Source organism: Gracilinanus agilis, chromosome 1, assembly GCF_016433145.1.
Source record: "Gracilinanus agilis isolate LMUSP501 chromosome 1, AgileGrace, whole genome shotgun sequence".
NCBI lineage: Eukaryota > Metazoa > Chordata > Mammalia > Didelphimorphia > Didelphidae > Gracilinanus > Gracilinanus agilis.
Window position 1 is genome coordinate 703,431,468 of NC_058130.1, and position 23,546 is coordinate 703,455,013.

Consider the following 23,546-nt stretch of genomic DNA (forward strand, 5'->3'; position numbering starts at 1 on the left):
TATTGCAGGGCCAGATTATACTGAGATTGTAATGATTCCTCTGAGTTATTAATCATGAAAAAACTATGTTGGTTTCATTGCAAATTCCAATTAGAGATAAAATATCTAGCCCGCAGATGTGCTACTAGAATGTCAATTGCTAATCTGACATTGAAAATGCAGCTCCTGAGGTTCTGATGAGTTGTAGGTATCTAGAACTGTCAGAATGGTTATTCTTCATATTCCCTCAACTATAGAAGCTATTCATTATAAGGTGTGTTCATTCAGTAACTCCTGTAAAAGACAATAAAAAGAAGCTGTATTTTCCCAGTAAAAGCCACCCTGTTCACCCAAGCTCTATTCAGAAGCCTTACCTTGATGTGCAGGGGAACTAGGATTCTCAAAAGCTTTATCAAAGGAGCACAAGCTCTGGCAGGACTTCTTAGATTGAATAATTTTGAGTATTAGACCAGTAATAGACTAGGTACCTGTCATTCAAATATAAGCTCCATTAATTCCTGATGAGAGCTTCCTGGGATAATTTTAAAGGCCATAGTCCCATACCTAGTATATAATAAATACTATACGAATATTAGCTTTTATTTTGTTGTTGATGGTGATCTCAAGGTGATAATTCTTTCATGCCATAATAACTGGTAGAAGATAATCTACTAATATATAGAAAGGTTGCATTGGTGGAAGAGGTGGTGTATTCACACCAGTGACATCATGAATCATTCAGGTATTTGAGTAGGAAGCCAGCCCTCTCCCACTGACTTTCCTATCCAATTCATGTTAGCAGATATTGATTAGGCACCTCTTTGGTGTTCCACTGTGCTCCAGTGCTAAGAGAAATAGGAAAATGTGAAAGGATAATGAGCACTGGGGCAGCTAGGTGCGGGATAGTGTTGGACCTAAAATCAGGAAACTCATCTTCATGAGTGCAAATCCAACTTCAGATACTTAATAGCTGTGTGACCCTAGGCAAGTCACTCAATCCTATTGACTTCAGTTCCACATCTCTAAAATGAGTGGAGAAGGAAATGGCAAGCCACACTAGTGTCTTTGCTAAGAAAATCCCAAATGGGATCATGAAGAGTCAGACAACTGAAACAGCTAAACAATAATTGCAAATGAGCCCTGAGTCCCAGAGCTTGACTCACTGGGAAGAAAGAAAACCAGAATCTCCCAGAGCAGCTGAGAAACAAGGCTTTTCCCTATTTGTTTTTTCTCCCTTCCCTCTTCTACCTCACCACCAATCCTAAAAATCTTTGTATTTCTAGGCATTTTGCATTCAGGACTCTCCATTGCAGAAGTCATTTTGTTCTTATTGCTTACTGAAAGTAGTCTGAAGAAAGAAAGTCTGAAAGTAGGATTCCCAGTGTTGTGCCTCATTTAGCCAATTCCTTCGCTGGGGTAAAAACTGGTTCATGTAACAGGTCTAACAATCTCCCTAAAATGAGGCAAAAAAGATAATAGGAAAGTTCTAGCAGAGATGGAATTCAAGAGTTAGTCATTCGCAAGCATTTATTAAATGCCTATTTTAAGCCAAGTTCTATGCTAAGTACTAGGGATCTAAAAAGAGGCAAAAACAGCCTCTGTTCTCAATAAGTTCACAGTCTAATTAGGGAGATAGCATGTAAATAAATACATACAAGATAGATTCAGTGGATAAAAACTAATGTCAGAAGGAAAAGAGGCAGAAAGCCATATCAGTGATGAAATGAGGGTAAAAAATCAGAGATCCATAAGTATAGTAGATAAATTTAATGGATCTCAATTTAAGGGCTAGGTTTTCAGCATTCAAAAATTCAAAAGGCCTCATTTCTCAGGTATATAGGGAACTGAGTCAAATTTATAAAAATAAGAGCCATTACCCAACAGATAAGTGGCCAAAGGATAAATGGTCAAATTTCAGAAGAAGAAATCAAAGCTATTAATAATCATATGAAAAATGCTCTGTCACTAGTAATTAGAGAAATATAAATTAAGATAATCCTAAGGTACTACCTCATCCCTATCAGATTGACTAACATGACAAGAAAATGAAAATGATAGAGGAGATCTGGATAAATGGGGAGACTACTGAATTGTTGATGGAGTTGTGAACTAGTTCACCTGTTCTGGAGAACAATTTGGAACTATGCCCAGAGGACCATAAAACTGCATGCTCTTCCCTCAGAAATACCATTACTAGGTCTGTATTCCAAAGAGAATTAAAAAGGGGGGAAATATTTATGATAACTCTTTTTGTGGTGGCAAAAAACTGGAAATTGAGGGGATGCCCACCAATTGGGGGATGGCTAAATAAGTTGTATATGTGATTGTAGTAGAATATTATCATGCTATAAGAAATCGTGAGCAGGATAGTTTCAGAAAACCTGGAAAGATTTATATGGACTGTGTATAACCAAGAGAATATTATCCAGTAACAACAATATTGTAATGATGATCAACTCTGATCCAAGACATTTCCAAAGGAGTCATGATGAAAAATGCTACAGGGAGAGATGTATTTTGAGTACATACTGAAGAACACTTTTTTCACTTTTAAGGAGGAGGGCGGGGAAATGAAATTCAGTATCATGAGGAAAACCAGTTTTTGATTTAGACATAGAAAAATGAATATAATTTTTATACAGATTTCAGAGAGGCAGCATGAAAGGAGTGCTAGACTTTGAATATGGAGTCCTAGGTTAAAAATCTCACTTCAGATACTTTATTGCTTTGTCATCATGGGAAATTCATTATTTACTTCCTATACTTACCACTTCTTTCAAACATCTATTTTTGTTGAGCTACCACCATCTTTTCAGTCATACAGATTTAGCACAGCACAGTCATCCTCAATTCTGTCCTGTTTATCCTTCTCATGTCTAGTTAGTTGCCAAGCCTTATCCATTCTGTCTCCATATGTCTTCTATATGTCCCTTTTTTCCACTTAAATGGCCATGATCAAAGTTTAAGCCTTCTATCTAACTATTGCAATAGTCTCCTAAATGGATTTCAGATTGGTTTTGTTTTTTCTGTTTGGGAGTTTTGTTTTTTTGTTTTGTCTTGGTGTTCTCAGCACCTAGCACCGCATTTAAAGAAAAGAGACACTTAATAAATTCTTGATAGATTGGATTTGATTTTCTTATTCCAAACTGGAAGGAGCAAGACCTTCTGAGGAAAAAGCAGTCACTTGTCTTCTAACTAATGATGAGGTGAGCTCACAGTTGCTAACAGAAGAGTTATTTTTTCAGTAAGAATTCAGTAAGAATTAAAGGGAAAAAGAGATGGCAATAGTGATAGGTGACACTGCTGAGAAATACTGAGGCAGCTGTTAGTTAACTTGATTAACAGTAAAACAAACAAACAAACAAAATAAAAAAAAAAAAGGTTTGGTATATTCCTGAGCCATGTATTCAGAATGTGATAGAGAAGTTCTCAAGACTTGTTCAATCAGATATGACTATCATGATTCTAATGATTTCTATGAACAATCAATAAATATTTGTTAAGCACTTGCTATGTGCCAGACACTGTCCTAAGCTTTGAATAGGGACAACAAAAAAAGGCAAAAGATAGTCCCTCCCTACAGTCTAACATGCAAACAATTAGGCACAAGCTATATTCAAAAAATGGAAAATAATCAGAAGTACCAAAATTAAGAGAGATTAGGAAAGACTTTCTGTAAAAGATAGGATTTTAGCTGTGATTTAGAGGAAGCCAAAAGGCAGAGATTCCAAGTATGGGGGACAACTAGTGAAGATACTGTTCAGGTAGGGGATAGAGTACCTTGTTAAAGAACAGCATGGAAGCCAGTGTCACTAAATCAAAGAGCATGTGGTGGGCAAGAAGGGGGTATCAGGTATAAGAAGACTAGAAAAGTGGTAGTATATTATGAAGGGTTTTGAACACCAAAGCATTGTAATTTTGATCCTGAGGGTAACAAGAAATTACTGGAATTTATTAAGTAGGGAGGTTATGGGGTAGGACCTGTGCTTTAGGAAAATCACTTTAATGAGTGGAGTGGGGGAGACAAACCAGCAGACTATTTCAGGAGTGCAGGGATAAGGAGATGAAGGACCAAACCAGACTTTTGGCCGTATGGGAGGAAAGAATAGGGCATATTTAAAAGTTGTAACCAAAGTAAAATCAACAGACTTCAGCAAGATATTCAGTATATGGGAAAAAAAGAATAAGGAGTCAAGGATAACACCTAGATTTCAAGTCTTGGTGACTGGGAGGGTGGTAGTCCCCTGGATCATAACAGGGAAGTTTGGACAGGAAGAGGCTTTGAAAGAAAGATTAGTTCAGTTTTGAACATGTTGAGTTTAAGAGGGTGGCTACATGAACATCCAGTTCAAGATGTGTTTTAAGCAAATAGAGTTTTAAGACTGGAGGTCAGCAGAGATGTTAACATCAATGAAGTAGTTTTAACATTAGTACAGAGAAGGGAGAATGGGGAAAAGAACAAGCATTTATTTTGCACCTACACTGTGCTAGGTACTATGTTAAACACTTTATAAATATCTCATTTTATCTTTATAACAACCTTGGAAGATACTCTTATTATCCCCATTTTACAGTTGAGAAAACTGAGACAAACAGCAGTTAAGTAATTTGCCCAAGCTAACATAGTCCAGATTTGAACTTTTCTTTCTTGATTCCATCTCCAGTAGTCTACCCACTGAGCCACCTAACTGCCTCAATTAGCATACAAATGATTATTGAATCTGTGGGAACTGATAAAATCACCATGTAAAACTGTCTAGAGAGAAAAGGACCCACAACAGTGCCCTATGGCACACTCATAAATTTCAGGCATTAACTAGATGAAGATTTAGCAAAAGAGATTGAGGAAGAGCAGTCAGGCAGGTAGAAGGGAGAACCAGGAGAGAACAATATTATGAAAAGCTTACGAGAAGAGAACATCAAGAAAAGGAGGGTTATCAACAAGTATAAGAGACTGCAAAGAGGTCAAGAAGGATAAGGATTGAGAAAAGCCATTAAATTTGTTGATTAAAAGTAACTTTGGAGAAAGTAGCTTCAGTTGAATGGCAAGATTGGAAGCCAGATGGCAGAAGGTTTAGAAGCAAGTGAACCAAAATTTTAAGCCTTGAATGAGTGGAATTATGCTAAACATTTAGGAATGGATCCAGGTAGAATACCAGCGAGAGTCATCCATTAAGGGTGGCAAGTGGATTGAGCTGTTCAGTATCTTCATTAGGTTCCAACCTCTTGTCAGCAAATGATATTGTTTCTTGTGATGGCCAGTATTACAGTCTTAAACAAGGCAGGAAGAGAGGCCAGAGTTCTGGAGAGACTTGTCAGGAAAAGAGACAAGAGATAGTAGGTAGACCAGGTCACCACAGGAAGAAGATCTTGTATTGAAAATGTAAGTTAGAGGTAGATGGCCACATCTAGTTCTGGCAGTGACCCTAGGAGAATTGGAGAAAGGTTTAGGACAAAGTAGGAAGCTGATAGGCTAATATCTGGGCCTGATCTGTCAAATGGCCATAGAGACTTCAGAAGAAGGAGATTGGAATAATCAAAATATTGTTAAGAACTTTTGTCTGAGAACCAGATTTAATTTCTGGACCAGGATGATTACGGGTTGATAAGAATGTATTTTCCTGGAGTCTTAGAAATATATAATTAGTTAACTCCAAAATGAAAAGGAAGGGGAAAGGAGAAAATAATTCCAAAGACCAAAGGATCCATGGATAGACTTCAGGGGGTCCATGAACTTGAATGGGGAAAAATTAAATCACTATCTTCACCAACTTTTTACTGATATTTCACATTTCCTTGATTATAAATTTTTAAAAACTCTTAAAACATTTTAAAAGGAGGGATCCTTAGTCAAATAGTTCATGACATAAAAAAAAATGTAAGAACCCCTGCTATTGAAGTATACCTATAAGTAGGAAAAAGAATAGTAGAAATAACTAGAAAATCACAATTTACAAATTCAGAGAAAAGAAAAAATAGCAAAAGTCATGGCCTAAGATGTCTGTACATAGATATACAATATAACTAAAGATATTGATGACAGCAAGGCAAATTTGAATGCATAGGTATCACTGAGTCTCGGTTGAATGAGATCTCATGTCTAGCTTATAAGCTTATGGCTGTGGAAGGTTCTATCTTTTTTTCTCCTACTCATACTATTTGTAGTCTTAATTTTGTAGCTCTAGCCTCTAAGAGGGAGGTGATTTTGGAAGAATTCATGAATAGCAGTTGTGAAGAAGGGGTGCAGGTGAGAAGGATGGATGGATGGTTTAGAAATAGTCACATTCAAAACAAAATAGAAAATATATGTTGTGTCTGTGTATACACATATACCTCTGTCTCTCTCTACACAGAAAACAAATGACATGCTTTTAAATTTAATCTGCACGATTAATGTTTCTCCATCACTTTCCTAATTCTAAACAATAAAACAAAAAATTGGGCCCTGTTTGTAGCAGTTGCTTGTTTCTAAGACATAAATGCTCACACTGAAAATTTAATAATTGACTGTCTTAGGTGGCTCTAGCGCACTTTGTGTGAGAGAGGTACATATAACTATATACGTGCATATGTGTGTTTATCTTTATACATAATGCTTTCCGTATGTATACTTTATTGAAAAATAGCAAAATAGGCAAAGGATATTGAAGATAGGTTAACATGTATTCAAAAGATATACTCAAAATTCTCCAAGGACCAGAAATATGGACTTGTCTTTCCCAAAAGCAATGCAACTGATAATTTCCTGACTTCTCTCCTTATAATTTCATACTTAAATAAATGTCAGTGAAGGGAAATCCTTTTCTGGATCTGATTCTCACTAATAAGGAAGAACTGATTGCTGAGATAGACATGATGAGAACTGATGAGAACATTAACCATTCAATTTTATAATTTCTTATCGAGAAGAGAAAAGCCTTCTAACTTCCTCTCTATGTTTTAGGTGAACACATTTCAGAGTTTGAAGAAAGCATTGGTAGGATTCCATGGACTAATAGTCTCTAGAAACTGGCTCAAGAAGGATAGGAAGCTCTTTAAGAATTAAATTCTGAAAAGAAAAAGATAATTCCACTGGAAATGGAGAATTGTCTGAAGAGACCAAAATATGTGCATAGGGAATTCATTGACTAACTTAAATTTTTTTAGGAGATTTACACAGAAGATGGAAGCAAGGAATGGAGAATGAAATGGAGAATGAAAACAAAAGCATGACATGGATATGTAAAAATAGTACTAAAGTTCAGAATGAGGCAGAGTAATATAGTAGAATGAGCACTGAATTTGGAATTGGACGGCTTAGGATCAAATTCTTGCTCTGCCATTTGTTGGATATGTGACTTTGGTCAAATCACTTAACTTCTCTGGGCCTTGGTTTCCCTATCTGTAAAATTGGAAGTTTAGACAAAATTTTCTTCTCTTGCCCTAGCATCCTGTCAACCTCTAAATCCCCAATGAACTATCTTTTTGCTGTTAAGATGCCTACAATCATACATTTAGATATCAGAGTTGTAGAAGGGAAGGGAATAAGCATTTATATAGTCTATTATATTCCAAACACTGTGCTAAAGCACTTTATAAATGTCTCATTTGATCTAATTTGAAGAGGTACCTCAACCCCCAACCTCATAGCCCTTCTTGCATAATGTATCCCTGACAGAGGTCTATCTAGGATGTGCTCAAATATTTTCAGGGATGAAATAGTTCACTCTCTCCCAAGGCAGTCCTTTCTACCACCCACACATTGGAGGGGAGGGACTTCCTTTTCTCTTAGTTCCCCAGTATTAAAAGGAAATGTGTTTAGATTTTTTCCACAGGAGCCTGTTATACTTGTGACACTGGCCCGCCCCCCCCCCCCAAAAGAACTTAGTTCAATTTAATTACCCTTTTGTGGGCCAAGTCTTTTACTCAGTGCTAGGGACATTTAAATCACAGTCTTCAAATTAGAAGTGGCTCCAGAGGGTGTCTAATATAGCATGTACTTGACCACAAATCTATTCTGTAACATCCCTTGCAATGATCACCTAGACTCCACTGGAGGACTTTTGGTGACAAGAACCTCATTTCTGAAAGAATGTTCATTCTACTTGAGGTCAACTCTGATTATGAAGAGGTTTTTTTCCTCACATTGAACTAAAACCTGTCAATCTATGACTCCTTATAACCCTAGTATAGAGGACCAGCCTCTACGTGCAAAAATGAGGGTTCTGAGTGGCGTTTACAGCATCGGATTGATAAGACAGGAAAAAGAAAAATGAGAACAACTAGACTAGTGGTTAGCCCATGCTGTTCCGAATTCTACGGGCATGGAAGTTTATTATATACTGATTTCAAGCAAAAAGGAGTCACAGTTGGTAAGGGGCAATAAATCATGCATAATCCATTGAAATCTAAAGAATACAGATGCAAAGACAAATGGTCAAATTCCAAACCCCAATTCAGTAGGGGATAATTCCGGGAGAGGAAATATCCCATGGAGATGCTCATCAATTGAAATCTGCATTCAGACTAAAGACTCAGGTTTTAATCTGAATATGGGATTTTATTTAATCAGCATTTGTTTAGGATTTAGGCTTCTTCAATTATCAAGGAAGGAAATCATCAACTCAGTAGAAGCTGGTCTGCCACTTCAAAGCTCTCCAATAAGAATTGTAAAAAAGGTGGGGATCAAAGACTGAGTCAAAAGAGGAGCCTCAGATTTTTATCTTAGATGGCCCATTCAGTCTGCATCCTGACATGCAGTGCAGAAAATCATACACACAGTTTTACTTGCCGATGATTTTGTAATGGGATCCAGATAAAATATCTGTTACAGACTCTGTTTCTCTAAATGACTCCTAATAGCCTCTTGGAGGAATCAAGTTGATTTTGGATTAACCTACCTGCTGGTACCAGAGCCTTTTGGGGCTCAAGTGACCAGGACCAAACACAAAGACTGCCTCAGTCTGGATTGGTCACGTAGGGAATCCAGATAACAGGCCCTAAATTTGATCCTATTTCTCCAATGGCTTTAATACATCGAACGGCTTCCCACACCCTAGTTCTGTCCTCTAAGACTAAGTAAAAAAAAGTCTAATCCTTTTTACATGAGAACCCATCAAATATTCAGGTCCTATCCTCATTTAATTCATAGACCAGCAGGGAGTTTAGGTATGCAGTAATCTATGTAAGTGCATCAGAGAATAGCAAAGAAATAAGGGGACAGATCACCACAAAATTACCCAGAAACCAAGACCATTGTTGGAAATGTTTCCAACCACCAGTAGCACTACAAGGCTTCAACCCTTGTGCCTTGGTTAAGGGATTCAAATTGATATCTTTAGAAGCCCCTTCCAAATCTGCTATTCTAAAATTCTGAGTCCTTATAGCTATACCCTGTAGTCAAAGTGCATGTGAAACAAGAGATAAAAGGATCAGGCCAGGATAACAGAATAATTTGATCTGGAATAGACCCTTATTTTGTTTCAAGCCCTCATTTTACAGAGGAATAAATAGGCATAGACACCTTCTAATAAGCCCTGTGGTGAGTTAGAGTTTCTACTCCAAGCGTCTGAAGGCTTCCCCTGACAGAAGGAATGGGTAACCTGACAGAAGGAATGGGTAATAACAGTTTCTTCTAGCAGCCTTAAAGATGGCAGTACCTGCTTCTGCAAAGTAGAGTTTGGTCAGAAATCTAAGACACCAAGACCATTCACTGCATCCTAAGCCAGTCATCTGGACTTTAGTCTTGCCATTGGACTTCCAACAACTCTGGAAGAGTGAGGCTAGTGACTTTGTGCAACCATTTAAATCCAGTTCACACACAGTTCAAGACATCACCCTGTGATGTCATTGGTCCCACTCTTTTAGAACAAAGGACATACAACAAACAGACACAGAAAGGATAATGACTTGCTTGAGTGTGTCTCTTTCAAAGACTAGGATGCCCTTTCCCCTTACTTCCCTTCCTGCTGAGACTTCTCTGGATAAATATAGGTGCAAATGCCTAAACCCTATACCTTAATCCTGGAACTGCTTAATTCTATAGAATCCCTGCTTCCTAGGCAGCTATGGCCACCATTATCAGATTCTAAGAGCCACTGCTCCCTAAGGCAAAAGCATTGCTTTTCTTATCTCTGTTCAAAGGAGGTCTATGGAACATTCCAACCAGAATGAGAGCTAGAATGAGCATCTAGTTCAAAGGAAAGGAAAACCACTTTTGTTCATTAACCCTACTTGACCTTTGACATGGCCTGTGCCACATTTGAATCTGATGGTATTGAAATGAACTTGTTCTTTAAAATTCCACAAAGCTGCAATTTAGAATAGCCAGCAGTAGCCACATTAAAGCAATAGACAGGCTGAGATGTAAATAAAATTCTTAGAGTCTTAGCCCTGACCTGAAGCTTAGGACTTAAATATGAAAGCCCCTTTTCGATGAGCTAGTCCAGATCTATCTCCCTTTATGAAGGCGTTGGCCAAGATCAGACAGCTAAGCTAAGCTGAAACTTCAATCAGCCAGATCTTCAGACTTCAAAACATGCCACTGTTATTTGGTGTGTCCCATCCCCCACCCCATCCCCAGTGTATTTCCTAAAATGGCAGAGCTGGAAGGCACATTAGAGTTTATACAAATTCCTAGGGAAGAGAACATTACCAGCAATGAGAATTCTGATGCCTTTTTTTCTGTCTTTTTCCCAAACTATGGGTAGTCATTCCAGGGTTCTGAGGCAGTAGACAGAAAACAAGGAAGTTATAGACAATAACAATTAATTGTTCTTAGCCTAAGGGCAGCTATATGATACCATGGATAGATAAGAGTGCCAGCCCTGGATTCAAGATGAGTTGAGATTAGACCTCAGTTACTTACTAGCTGTGTGGTCCTGGGCAAGTTATTTAACCCTGTTTCTCTTGATTTCCCCATTTGTCAAATGAGCTAGAGAAGGAAATGTCAACCACTCTAATATGTTTGCCAAGAAAATCCCAAATGAGGTCGTGAAGTGTTGTATGTAACTAATTGTCACAATAATTTAGTCTATATAGCAATTACTGTTGTTGTTGTCTGTTAAATATAACTGTATAAAATGTATTGCATGAATTTATTACATATTTCTGTTAAATTGGTGAGTATATAGTTTAGATTATTATATTGGTAAGTCCCTTGAAAGTAAGAACTCTCCTATTTCATCTTCGCACTTCCAGTAGCTAGCACAGTACCTCACAAACAGCAAGTACTTAATAAATATTTGCTAACTTGAAATAGAGATATTCATCTATTTCTCTGCGTGCTTGGGGGAGAGATGAAGAAATTGTGACCTGGTGTTTTCTGGTAGTAAACTGGTTTTGGTTTTGTGAGATAGTGTAGCATTGCTACAATCAGACCCTTGGAACTACAGAGTAAAGTCATCATAATTTGCCAGGTGTACCCAGAGACTTTGGTTTGGGACTCATCTCTGAGTGGACTTATAGTTTAGAAAACAAAATCCAAGCTCGATGCCATTAGAACTTATCAAAATGAACCCAATTCCTTCTTATTCAGATATGGATTGAACTAGGTAACTTCAAATTTCTCTTCTTGCTCTGAGGCTTTTTGGGTCTATGTATTACTTCTGTTTTTTAACAAGTACTTTGTTTTCCCTCTAATTCTGGAAAATTGGAACTTAGATCTGTATGATCTTAAGGTATAATATTAATGTGAATTATTACTTCATATTGTCTCATTGGTGTAATTGTTCTCTTTACTAGTGCAAATCACAATCCCTTTTTCCTTTCTTCTCTTCTTGTATAATTATTGCCTTAAATCCTCTAAAGAGTCTTCAACCAACATTTTAGAAGCCTTCTCTTTGGTTCTTTTAATATCTCATGGGTACAATATAGCATCTGTCCAATCAGTCAGCTAGAATTTATTAGTGCCTTTTATGTGACAAACACAATGCTAAATTTTGGAGACACACACACACACACACAAAAAAAAATCCTGCTTTCTAAAAAGTTAAATTCCTGGTCTCGAAGAGTTCATAGTCAAATTGAGGAGACAACATGCAAATAACTATATACAGATAAGATATAGGCAGGATAAATTGGAAGTAGTCTCAATAAGGTACTCAAAGAGAACTGGGAAAGGCTTCTTGTAGAAGGTGGAACTTTAGCTAAGAATTAAAGGAAACCAAGAAGCAAAGATAAGGAGGGAACATATTCCAAACATAGGGGACAGCCAGTGAAAATAGTCAAAACCAGGAGAAAAACTGTTATCTTAAAGGAATAGCAAAGAGACCAGTGTGACTGGCTCACAGAGTGAGGGTGGGGAGAGTAGGATGTGAGATACCAGCAGTATTATTGTAATAGTTCTTCCATAATCCTGGTAGCCCTATTTCATAAGATTTAGAATGAAGAAACATGAGAAACCATCTAATTCAGTGTTCTCATTTTGCTGTTAAAGAAATATGGGCTCAGAGAGGTTATGATTTACCCTGATTTTCTAAGTAGTATCAGGGCCAGGATTTGGAACCAGTTCTCCTGATTTTCAGGACAGTGTCATTATTAGCCTTGCTGTCTCAGGGCCCTTTCAGCCCTATGAGATTAAAGGGAATCCAATTTTAGTGCAAGAAGAGACAAGCTTTGCAGGGCACCTTTTGGACTTTCCTTAGTTATCTGATTCTACAGGCTATTTTATACTTAACGTAGGGTTGAAAAGGAATCTAATTTGGAGGCCAATTTTTCCCATTTCAGATAGCATTTGCTGTCAGGAGGAAGCTTCTAATAAAGTTTGCATTGTTCAAATGGGAGTATAAGGCTTTTTATTGTCCAGAATCCATGTCTGGGGCACTCTGTGTCAACATGTACAATAAAGTCCCCAGAGAAGCTGTGGTTTTTGAAATGTAAAATGGAGCCTAGAACTGATTTCTTGAAAGTGGAACAAAGCATTTGACAATAGTACTCTTCCTGTAGTCTTCTCTGTTCTCACTGTCAGTGAGATATTTGTAAAGTTCAGCACAAGACCTGGAACATACTAGTCTCTTTCTAAATAAATGTTCATTCTCTACCCCCTTCCTCCCCATCTCAAGCTTAGAATGGAGCAGGGGTGTCAGATTTAAAAAGAAAGGATCCAGGAAGACCACTACTGTCTTAGAAAACCACACATTAACATTATTTAGGTTGTATTGTATTTTTATTTATGTTGTTAAACATTTCCCAATTATATCCTACAGGTAAGTTTGACACTTCTGAGCTAAGGAGTGACCTTCACTGAATTGCACCAACACACACACACACTTTTTAAATTCCCAAATTAATAGTAATAATAAGTAATAGTAATTTTATTTGCAAAGAACTCTACATGTATTCTCTCTTTGATCCTTATAGTCAGTCTTTAAGGTCAGTGCTTTCAGTATCATCTTCATTTTACTAATGGGGAAACTCAGAATTGTTAGCCTCCCTGCTCAGGACTCCACAATTTTAGAAGAAGGATACAAACCCATGTTTCTCTTGAGCCTAAGTTCTGCTCTCTTAACACAATACTCAATACCACTGAATTCCAATGAGGCCCACTGTATTCCTCTCTAATTCAATCTTCATAACACTGGACAGTATGGAGAAGTTTTTTGTAACCTGAAATGTTTAAATGCTTAGCTCCCCTTTCACTCCTCTATCCCTCCATTTCTCACCCCACCCCCACCTCCTCAGGTCTCCCATTGGCCTGTCCTCTCCAACCTGAACCAAGACTTCTGTATCCAGATTTTGCAGCTGAAAGAATAAAATGAATCTATACTGCTTAGAAAGCCCTGTCCAGATGTCATCATCAGAAAAAAGCAATACTGTGTGTAGAGAGGTAATCATCTTGTGGGAAAAGAGATAGATAAGAGACATCCTGAATGAGTGCACAAAAGGAATGAATGAATATACAAATGAATGAATGAATGAATGAATGAATGCAGCATGTATTAAGTATCTACTCTATGCCAGGTACTGGAGATACAAATACAAAAGTGATATAGTCCTTCCTTTTCAGGAGCTAATATTTTAACATTGGTAGACCATATATATAGGAGAAGTGGCCAATGAAGAATATTTTGATTTAGAAAATTATAGAGTACAGAAGCTGCAGTAGCATTTTGATTATTATTCCAGAGCAAGAAAGAGAAAGGGAAAGGGCATACCTGTTGAGGCAAGACAGATGGTAAGAACAGATGATGTGATCTGAGGCAACTTAGTGTAATGGGCTGTTTACCAATCAGGACAGCATGACCCAGACCTGGAGTGCCACATCTGGGTAACTCAGCCCCTCTAGGCCATGGTCTCTGAAGACCTGGTTTAGAAGATACAGGAGCAGTAGAACCAAAGGCAAGATGACCAGGGTGAATCCTAGAGCATAGTTATAACCAGGTGGGCCTTCACCAAGTGATCTTTCCCGCTACATATTTTTCAGAGTATCATATTTGGATTTCTTTGACATTCTACATTCTGCCTTCTACTTGCACACCTATTGTAGCCTCCCTGTTAAATTATAATTTCCTCAAAGACAAAGACTGTATCTTATTTCATTACTGTATTTTTGAGCATCTTATGTTGCACATAGCAAACACCAGTAAATAAATGCTGATTGTTTTGTATTTGAGTTCCAAGGATAAAATAAAGAGGAAGAAGCAAGGTTGCCTTATATTCACTGTTCATATTTGGTTCCTATTTGTTATATATGTATAAGAGGAAACACTAGGGCTGCAGAGATGGGACAATTACTGATTGTTGTGAATGTTAAGAGAATGTTAAGCTATGGATCAGCCACTTGCCAGTCTGCCTGTTCATTTACCCTAGCAGTTATTAACTCTTGTTTCTCTTTCTCTTACCTAGGACATCATCCTTGCGCTGGAACACGGGGACCAAAGAACGGATGCTTATCAAGGTAACAGATAGGGAGCCAAGCTTCCTTATGCACCAGGGGAATGACTTTCCCACTGACAACCAGCCAGGGCCTCGCTCTCGGAGACCTTCAGGTGGTCAACAGTCCCCTAACCTACAAACCTTTGCACCAGAGCCTGACAACTCAGTCTTTTTCCCTGAGAGGAAACCTTCACCTTTTTTGAAAAGGGCCGAACATGTTGGTAGTTGCTCCCCTTTACTTGGCCGTGGGGACCGTGACTCATTCTGCTCCCCTCTCCAATCCCAACATCGAAAGCACTCAAGCGAATCACAGCCATCCTCACCCCGCTATGCCTATGAGCCACCCCTCTATGAGGAGCCTCCCATGGAATACCAAGCCCCCATCTATGATGAGCCCCCCATTGACATGCAGTATGACGCAAGTGGCAGCTACAAGGCAGGTTCCCCACAGAAATCGCCCATCCGTAAGCCCCACTCCTTCCTGCAGTCACCCAAGCAGACCTCCAACTCCCCCTACCAGCAGCTGGTGCTCACCAAACAGAAATGTACTGACCGCTTCATGAGCCTGGAGTATAGCCCTGCAGGCAAAGAGTACGTACGGCAGCTGGTCTACGTGGAACAGTCTGGCTCCAGCCCCAAGCTCAAAACAGGCTTGCGCCACAAGTACTCCCCCAACCCTATTGGGGGCTCCTATTCCCTACAGCATAGCCCCTGCCTTGTAAGGGACCAGCGCCTAGAAATTAAGTCAGGAGACTACAGCAGCATGGAGGGGTCTGACTTCAGGCATGGACAACCCATTTCCCAGCTTCCACATGGGGAGGATTCCATGTCCTGGTCCAGCCAACAGGACACTATGTCTTCAACAGGCTACTCCCCTGGCACTAGAAAGAGAAAAAGTAGGAAGCCTTCTCTATCACAAGACCCAAATACTTCTTCAACTGATGGCTCAGGGGATCGGGACCTCCTCAGTGAGCAACTTGGGAGTGAAGACCGACCTTTGTCTGGCCCTAGCCGCCCCCAGATGAGCCGCACAGAGAGCAAGTCAATGGAAGCAGATGTGGTACGAGGCTTTCCTGAGCCCTTCCTGGCCCAGGCCCGGCTCGCCTGGGAGGCCCAGCAGGCTCACTATCATATGAAACAACGTAGCAGCTGGGATTCCCAGAAAGATGGCTCTGGCTATGAGAGTGATGGAGCCCTGCCTTTGCCCATGCCTGGGCCTGTTGTGCGTGCATTCAGCGAGGATGAGGCTTTGGCACAGCAGGAAAACAAGCACTGGAAGAGAAACACTTTTGAAAAACTGGGGTTCCCACAAATTCTACTAGAGAAAAGTGTCTCTGTTCAGACCAACCTGGCCTCTCCAGAGCCATACTTACATCCATCTCAGGTAATTCTCTAAAGGAGCAAGGCAAGGGAAGGAGGGGAGAAGGTCCCATAGGGCCCATGCCACCCTGAGTGAGCAAGCTGCCTGCCCTTCCACAGTTGTGCTTAAACTACTCCTAAGCTGGGCAAACACTGGGAAGGAGTTCCCATGAGTGATGATTTGCTGTCATAGCTTCCTGGGTATTTTCTGTTCAGTGTTGTGTTCTCATTGTTTAGATACTTAATCACTTTCCGAATGTTGCCTTGTACTTTCCAAAACTATGCCAGAGGAGGTAAGTTCTAGTAGGTGCCACCAAATTAGAAAATCTTCCTAGTATAGCCATAGCAATAGACTATCTGTTGTCTGAAGATCAACCTAAAGTTGGAGAGGCTCGTCACCAGGAGGAAGGTAGGGAGAGAGTTTTGTTTTGTTTTTAAGCCACAGCAATTCACAATAACCATCTCCTAGGACAAAGAGACACTGTGATCTGTGTTGGCAGGTAGAATATCCACACCTGTTACCACAGGCTCTTGGAGTCATACACTAAAGTTCTTTTGTCTGTTAACTTTCCTGGGTGCCAGAAAAGAGCAGCAAGAACCCAGACCTCAGCCTAACAAAATGTTTTGGTGTCTGCTAATCATCTATGTGGCCAGGACCACATCCTGCAGGGAGGTGACCCTCACAAACATTCGTCTGCTCCTCTAATCATGCTACTGGCCCTCGGGGCCTCTCATGGGCCCTTTTTTCAATGTGATGGAATAGAAAGAATACCGTGTTTGGTGTCAAAGCACTTCAGTTTGAATATTGACTTTGACTCTGCTATTGAATAATATGTGTCTTTGGCCAAGTCACTTGACCTCAGTGTCTTCATCCCTAAGTTTCCTTTGAGCTTAAATCTATGATCCTTACACCCATGGTCCAAAGAGAAGAGTGACAGTGCTGAAAGTGCTGTGATAGCCTTTGCTGGTATTTATGAAAAGTCGTGGGGCTTTAGAAATGGTGGCATCCTAGAGCTTATTTTCTTTTCTGTAAGTTGCCATAAGGAAGATTATTCTTTAGATATGGCTAGGTTAGGTTAGATTCCCCCTGAGATTCCATGAGTCTGTGATTCAGATATTTCTCATTATTATAGTTAAGGATATATAATTTGCCAGGGGTCTGTTAAGTTTCACCAAAGGTGGAGACTACAGATTCCTTCCTCCAATTCCCTAACCAAGTTGACTTTTCTCTTAACTCAAGAAATGATTATTGCAGATGGTGGTGCCAAAGCATTCTAGGGAAAGATCCCATGGGGCTCCCAGAGGCTGAAATGCAAATGCAGCTATCAGAGGGATCTCTGCTAGCTTTAGCGCTCCTTCCACCTATTTCCTTACCCCCACCTCTTTGCCAATATGTACAAAAGATCCATTTTGCCATTAAACAACAATCTCATGTGCAAGATACATCTGTAAGGTTTCCTAATCTCCTAAGATTCCCTGCCAGACAGAGCTCTATGGAAGCTAGTGAAGCCAAGTCTCTAACTAGGAATCTAAGTTCCAAGGCTATCTAACCACCAGCCTTTGAGAGTTTGATACTTAGAAGAGCAGCAAAGGTCCTTACCGCCTACTCAGACTCTCCAAGCTTATGGCTGGACTTGTGCTAAATTTTACCTTTTATTAGAGAAGTGTTAAACTATTGACTTGACTTAAGTGGTGCATTTGGATTCTGGTTCTGGCAGCCTATGGAGATCCAGAGAGTGAGAGGAGAGTTAAGGTTATCCCTAGATTAAAAAATAAGAATAGCTAACATTTACATAGCAGTTTAGATAGAAAAATACTGTACATACATTATGTCATTTTATCCTCACAACAACCCTGGGGGATAGATGCTGTTATTATCCCCATTTTACAAATAAGGAAACTGAAGCTCTGGTTAAGTGACTTGCCTAAGATTACACAGCTCATAAGTACCTGAGTAAGAATTTAAACTAAGGTCTTCCCGATTGCAAGACCAGTACTTCGTTTATGCTGCCAGTTAGCTGCCTATTTTTCTGCAAGGTAATTGGCATTAACTTTACAAAAACAAAAATGAAATGGACCCTGCCCTCAAGGGGAAAATAGCATTATATAGATTAGTAGAGTCTAGCTAGGAAGCTAGGACTAGAAACCATAAAGCATGGCAGGAAAAGAAGCAGGAGAGCACAGTACTTAGTATATAGTAGGCCTCAATAAATTCTTATCAATTGATTATTGATTGAAAACTTAACTTTAGTGCCACCTGTTGTAAGTGCCCCATACTAAATCACTTACTTTTTGCCTTTCTGTAAATCTAGAATCCTAAAGGCCATAATTATTAGTATTTATTAAATGAATGAATAAACAACTATTGAATTTAATTATTGAAACAAAGGAGAAGAGAAAGAAGCAGTATAAGGGTGACGTATTCAAGCCCCACCCCCTACCCCAACCAAGGGAGTGATGCTCCAAAGCAGCTGCAGGTGGAGAAGAAGAGAAAACCACAATAAGGGGAATCCGTTTGTCCACAGGTACTGAGAGATACAGCCCTGGAGTGAGAACCAGACAGGCAAAATCTGGAGGGCTTTTTGATATTCCTGAGAGGGGAGGTGTTGAGCCAGAGCCTAAGATACATAATGATGCAGTGAAAAAAGCACTCAGTTCAGTATCAGAGGACCATGCTTCAAATCCTGGTTCTGTCTGCTTGTACGACTTTGGGCAAATCACTGAAACAATGTAGGCCCTCAGAGGTCCCTGCCATCTTGGATCCTAATGGTCCTATATTAAACTAGCAGTCATGTGATTAGTTTAAAAAGGAGATGAGAAGTCAGAGAACAGACAGCAGTTGGAGATGGTGGCATGTGGGAGGTACTATCACCAGGAAGACGTTGAGCACTGAGAATCTCTGCCTCTGACAATATCTCTCACAGTCCATCACTGCTATAACAGGAGACAATATGTGGTGCAGCTCTTAGTCATAACAAACAAACATTAAACAAAAGGTAGAGGGCCTCCCAGAGACTAGAGTGGGGACAAGTGAGAGAAGAAAAGGCCAGGCCTGGAGTCAAGAGGTCCTAGGTTCAAATCTAGTCTCAGACACTTCCTAATTGGGTAACTCTGAGTAAGTCACTTGATCCTATTTGCCTACCCCTTGTTCCTCTATCTTAATGTTACTACTAGAACAGAATGGGGGGGTGGGGAGTGTAAATGAACTGGGATGGTTTAGGGAGTTTGGAGCCTGAGCTCAGGGCAAATTCTTAGTCTTTTACCTATTAAACTGACTTTCTAAGAAATGTAGCTGTGGAATCCTACCTGATTCAGTATACTCCAAGGCTGCAGCTAAAACCTTGATAGGCCACAGAGATACCCTTTAAATTTTTCCCCCCAGTTTCCCACAATCCATAGATTTTTATAAAAACTTAATCAGCTTGGAAATACTAGAAAGAGGAATCTCATGGGTTAAAAAAAAAAGAAAAGCCTTTGAACTGGAGTGTCTTTTTCACATTGTCATAACCAGGCACACAGCCAAGGGATGCTCCTTTCTCATGACTTTTATGTACTTCCTTAGTAACCCTGTCATAAGGCTAGGGCAGGGATGGGGGGGGTGCTGTGGGAGAGTCCCACAGGGAAATATTACCCTCAGAACAAAGGGAGAAAAGACATAATTGAACTAAATAGTTCTGGTTATTGAATACCTTCATCTGTGGCCCTGGAGCATAGCAAATGAAAGTCTTGAAATGTGTCATTGCATTTTAGATAAACTTGGGTGCTACGTTTAGTGGCTTGGTGAAGAGAAAACAGTTGGAACATTTCAGGCAGAAAAATATCCCCAACACTTCCAAAGTGTGTGACTAATCAAATGACAGAACTAACCAATTACATGTAAAAAAAATTTTAAGTCTTTTTTTAAGACATTCGAGTTCTACATTCTCTCTACCTTCCTCCTACTCCACCCCCCCACCTTGAGAAGACAAGCATTTTGTTATGCATGTGAAGTCAGGAAAAACATCTCCATGTTAGCCATGTTGCAAAAGAAAACACAGTAATATAAAAATTGTTTGAAAAATATATTTCAGTCTGCACTTATAGTTTATCAGTTCTCTCTGAAGATGGATAACATTTTTCATCATGGGTCCTATGAAATCGCCTTGCATCATTGTCTTGATCGAGATAGCTATCTTTCACAATTGATCATCTTTACAATTTCAGAGAGCCCTTTAAATACTTGAAGATGGTTGGCATGCCCCCCTCAGCCTTAATTTCTCTCCTCCAAACTAGCCCCACTTCCTTATACCAGCTTTCAAATGTCTTGAACTCCACTTTCCTCACTATTTGTCATCCTCTTCTGGAATCTTTCCACCTTTTCAATCTCTTTTTAAAAATATAGCACCTAGAACTGAACTCCTTATCCTAAATGTGGTTTTTCTGGGTTAGATTACTATTGTAAACTTTAAAGCACAATAGAAATGTTAGTTATCACTAGTATTTTTCCTGTTCATGTAGAAAGAATAGTTATTATTCATTATCACCATAACCAGCAGTCTGCCCATCTCTCTGTATTCTATTAGTCTGTCACCGTTATTATGCCTACACTTTCCTTCCCTGCCAGTATCAACCCCATAGTAAACCATTTCAACTCTACACTCTCCAGATGATTGAAAATGGAAGAAGTCATGAAACTATGCTAACAAAGTCAACTTCAAATTTATGTTACATAATCTCACTGAGGCCATCACTACAGCAAAACAATCATTTTACCCCATCACAATTGATTCTCTGTCCCACTCTACACAAAGGCAAACCTCTTTTTTTTTTTCAAGTCTCTCATACAAAGCTCACTCTTACCTCTCTCTATCAGTTGAGGTCCTCACCTCATGCTTTACCAAGGAACAATCAAGACTATTTGATAAGAACTCTTTTCTTCAGTCATATCCCTTGATAACATCCCCCAGCATTTCTACCTTTACTCCAGTCTTTGATGAAGGCCAACTATTCAGGGTACCCATAATCCCCTCCCCTCATATCTCAAACAGATTAGTATTAAAATAAATGAGGGATTAGAAATTCGGAAATGGAGGAGAATGCCAGCACAGAGTAGTGGATAAGTACAGGGAACAGCAAGTTGTCAGGGATGGCTGGAGGATAGAGTACATAAAAGAGAAATAGAATGAGATTGACACTAAAAATGAAAGGTGGTACCAGATTTTGGAGAACCTTGAATGCTGGGTAAGAGCTTCTGGATCTTACTCAATAGGCTCTAAGGATCTGTGGAAGGTTTCTGAGCAGGGGACTAATGCAGTCAATCAAAGTGATAAAGATGTCTATTGCCTGAGGAGCAGGCCAGACCTAGCAGCAGAGTAAAAGAGCCTTAAAGAATAGCCTCAGACTTGAGCTCAGTTGAAGGTTTTTTCCCCTGCTCCCCATGGGCCATTTGGGGTTAGGCAGCCTGCTTTAGTAGGAAAAATGCTGGACTTGGGGTCAGGAGACTTGCATTTGGATCCGAGCTGTAGTGTTAACTGTGTCATCTTGGTCTTCTAAAAGGAGCTCTCACTTATATATATGTAAAATGAGGGTATTAGACAAGGCAGCTTCTAAGGCCCCTTTCAGATCTAAATCTATGATTCTAAGGTCTCCTTGTACCTCAATTGCCTCAGTTCTAAAGTGAGTATAATACTTATATCACTTTTATAGATTTGTTAGGAGGAAATTGTAACCTTACAGCATTAGGTTTTTTGTTGTCATTATGTTCTTCAGGGCCCTGGTATAGACCTTAAACTTGGGGCCCGAGTGAGCTTCTCTCACATTGTAGCATTTCTCCTATATATCCCCTTCTTTCTTTCCACTGAAACCACAGCCACCCTATAGTAAAGGGTCTCATCACAAATATCCTGGACTAAGGATAGATAAACAACAGTTGGCAGCCAGATCTAGCTTCTACCAGCTTTTCTAAGGGTCAGCAAGCTAAGAATAATTTTTACATTTTTAAGCTTTTATCATATTTTTATTAAATTATATAATTTAATTCTATATTACATGTTAAAAAATAATCATATGTATATTTTAAAATGTAAAAACCATTCTTAGCTTGTTGAACCTTACACAAGCAGGTAATACTCTCAGAACCATAGTTTGCTGACTCCTAACCTAGACTATTATGGTCATTTATTTTGTCCCCTTGCCTAAACTTTCTCCCCTCTTTGAATCTATTCTCCATTCGGCAGCCACATTAGTTTTTCTAAAGTACAGGTGTGACCCCATCACCTCCCTACTCAGGAAACTTCTCTGTGTCCCTAATACCTCTAAGTCCTAATAGAAAACCATTTGCTTGATATTTAGAGTGGAGTCTAGTGGATAAGCATTTATTTAAGTGCCTATTGACTAAACAAACAAACAAACAAAAAAACCCAAAGTGCTAAGAGTTGTGCAAAGTATTAGAGATAGAAAGAATGACCCCCAAAAAATGAGTTTCTGTTTTCAAGAAGCTCATTGTCAAGAAAGGGATATGCAGGATAATTTGGAAGTGACCTCAAAGAGAAGGCACTAGCATTAAAGGGGATCAGGAAAGACTTCTTACAGTGGAAGGTGAGATTTTAGAAAGTTAACAAATAGAGATAAAGCAAGGGGGACAGCCAGGGACAAAGTACAATCAGGAGATAGAGTATCTGTGTGAGGAGCAGCAGAGATCAGTGTCAGTGGATGGCTGAGTACACAGAGGCGAGAAAAATGTAAACTGGGAAGAGAGGCAGCTAGTTGGCTCAGTGGATAGAGAGCCAGGCCTGGAGATAGGAGGAGATACAGGGTTCACATCTGACCTCAGAGACTCCCTAGCTGTGTGACCCTGGAAAAGTCACTTAACCCCAATCACCAAGCCCTTGCAGCTCCTCTGCCTCCAAATCAATATTTTGTATTGAGTCTAAGATAGAAGGTAAGGATTCTTTTTTAAAAATAAAGAAAGGAGAGGGCAGCTGGCTAGCTCAGTGGATTGAGAGTCAGGCCTAGAGACGGGAGGTCCTATGTTCAAATCCGGCCTCAGACACTTCCCAGCTGTGTGACCCTGGGCAAGTCACTTGACCCCCATTGCCCACCCTTACCACTCTTCCACCTATAAGCCAATACACAGAAGCTAAGGGTTTAAAACAAAAAAATAAAATAAAAAATGAAGGAAGGAAGGAAGGAAGGAAGGAAGGAAGGAAGGAAGAAAAGTATTCCAAGAAGGTAGGAGAGGGCCAGGTTATAAAGGGCTTTAAAAGCCAAACAGAAGATTTTGTATTAGATCCTGGAAGAGACAGGAACCACTGGAATTTATTGAATAGTAGAAAAGGGTGATCTTCTCAGACCTCACTTTATGAAGAACAGTTTGG

General features: G+C 39.5%; 1 protein-coding gene across 1 annotated transcript in view; it reads left to right on the top strand.

The window, feature by feature from the left end:
• ARHGAP39 (Rho GTPase activating protein 39) overlaps window positions 1–23,546 on the top strand; it is a 367,301-nt gene that overhangs the window by 276,273 nt on the left and 67,482 nt on the right. The window contains exon 5 of the mRNA XM_044684642.1: window positions 14,803–16,216. Within this exon, the coding sequence (XP_044540577.1) occupies window positions 14,803–16,216 (1,414 nt within the window). The remainder of the gene's footprint in view (window positions 1–14,802; window positions 16,217–23,546) is intronic.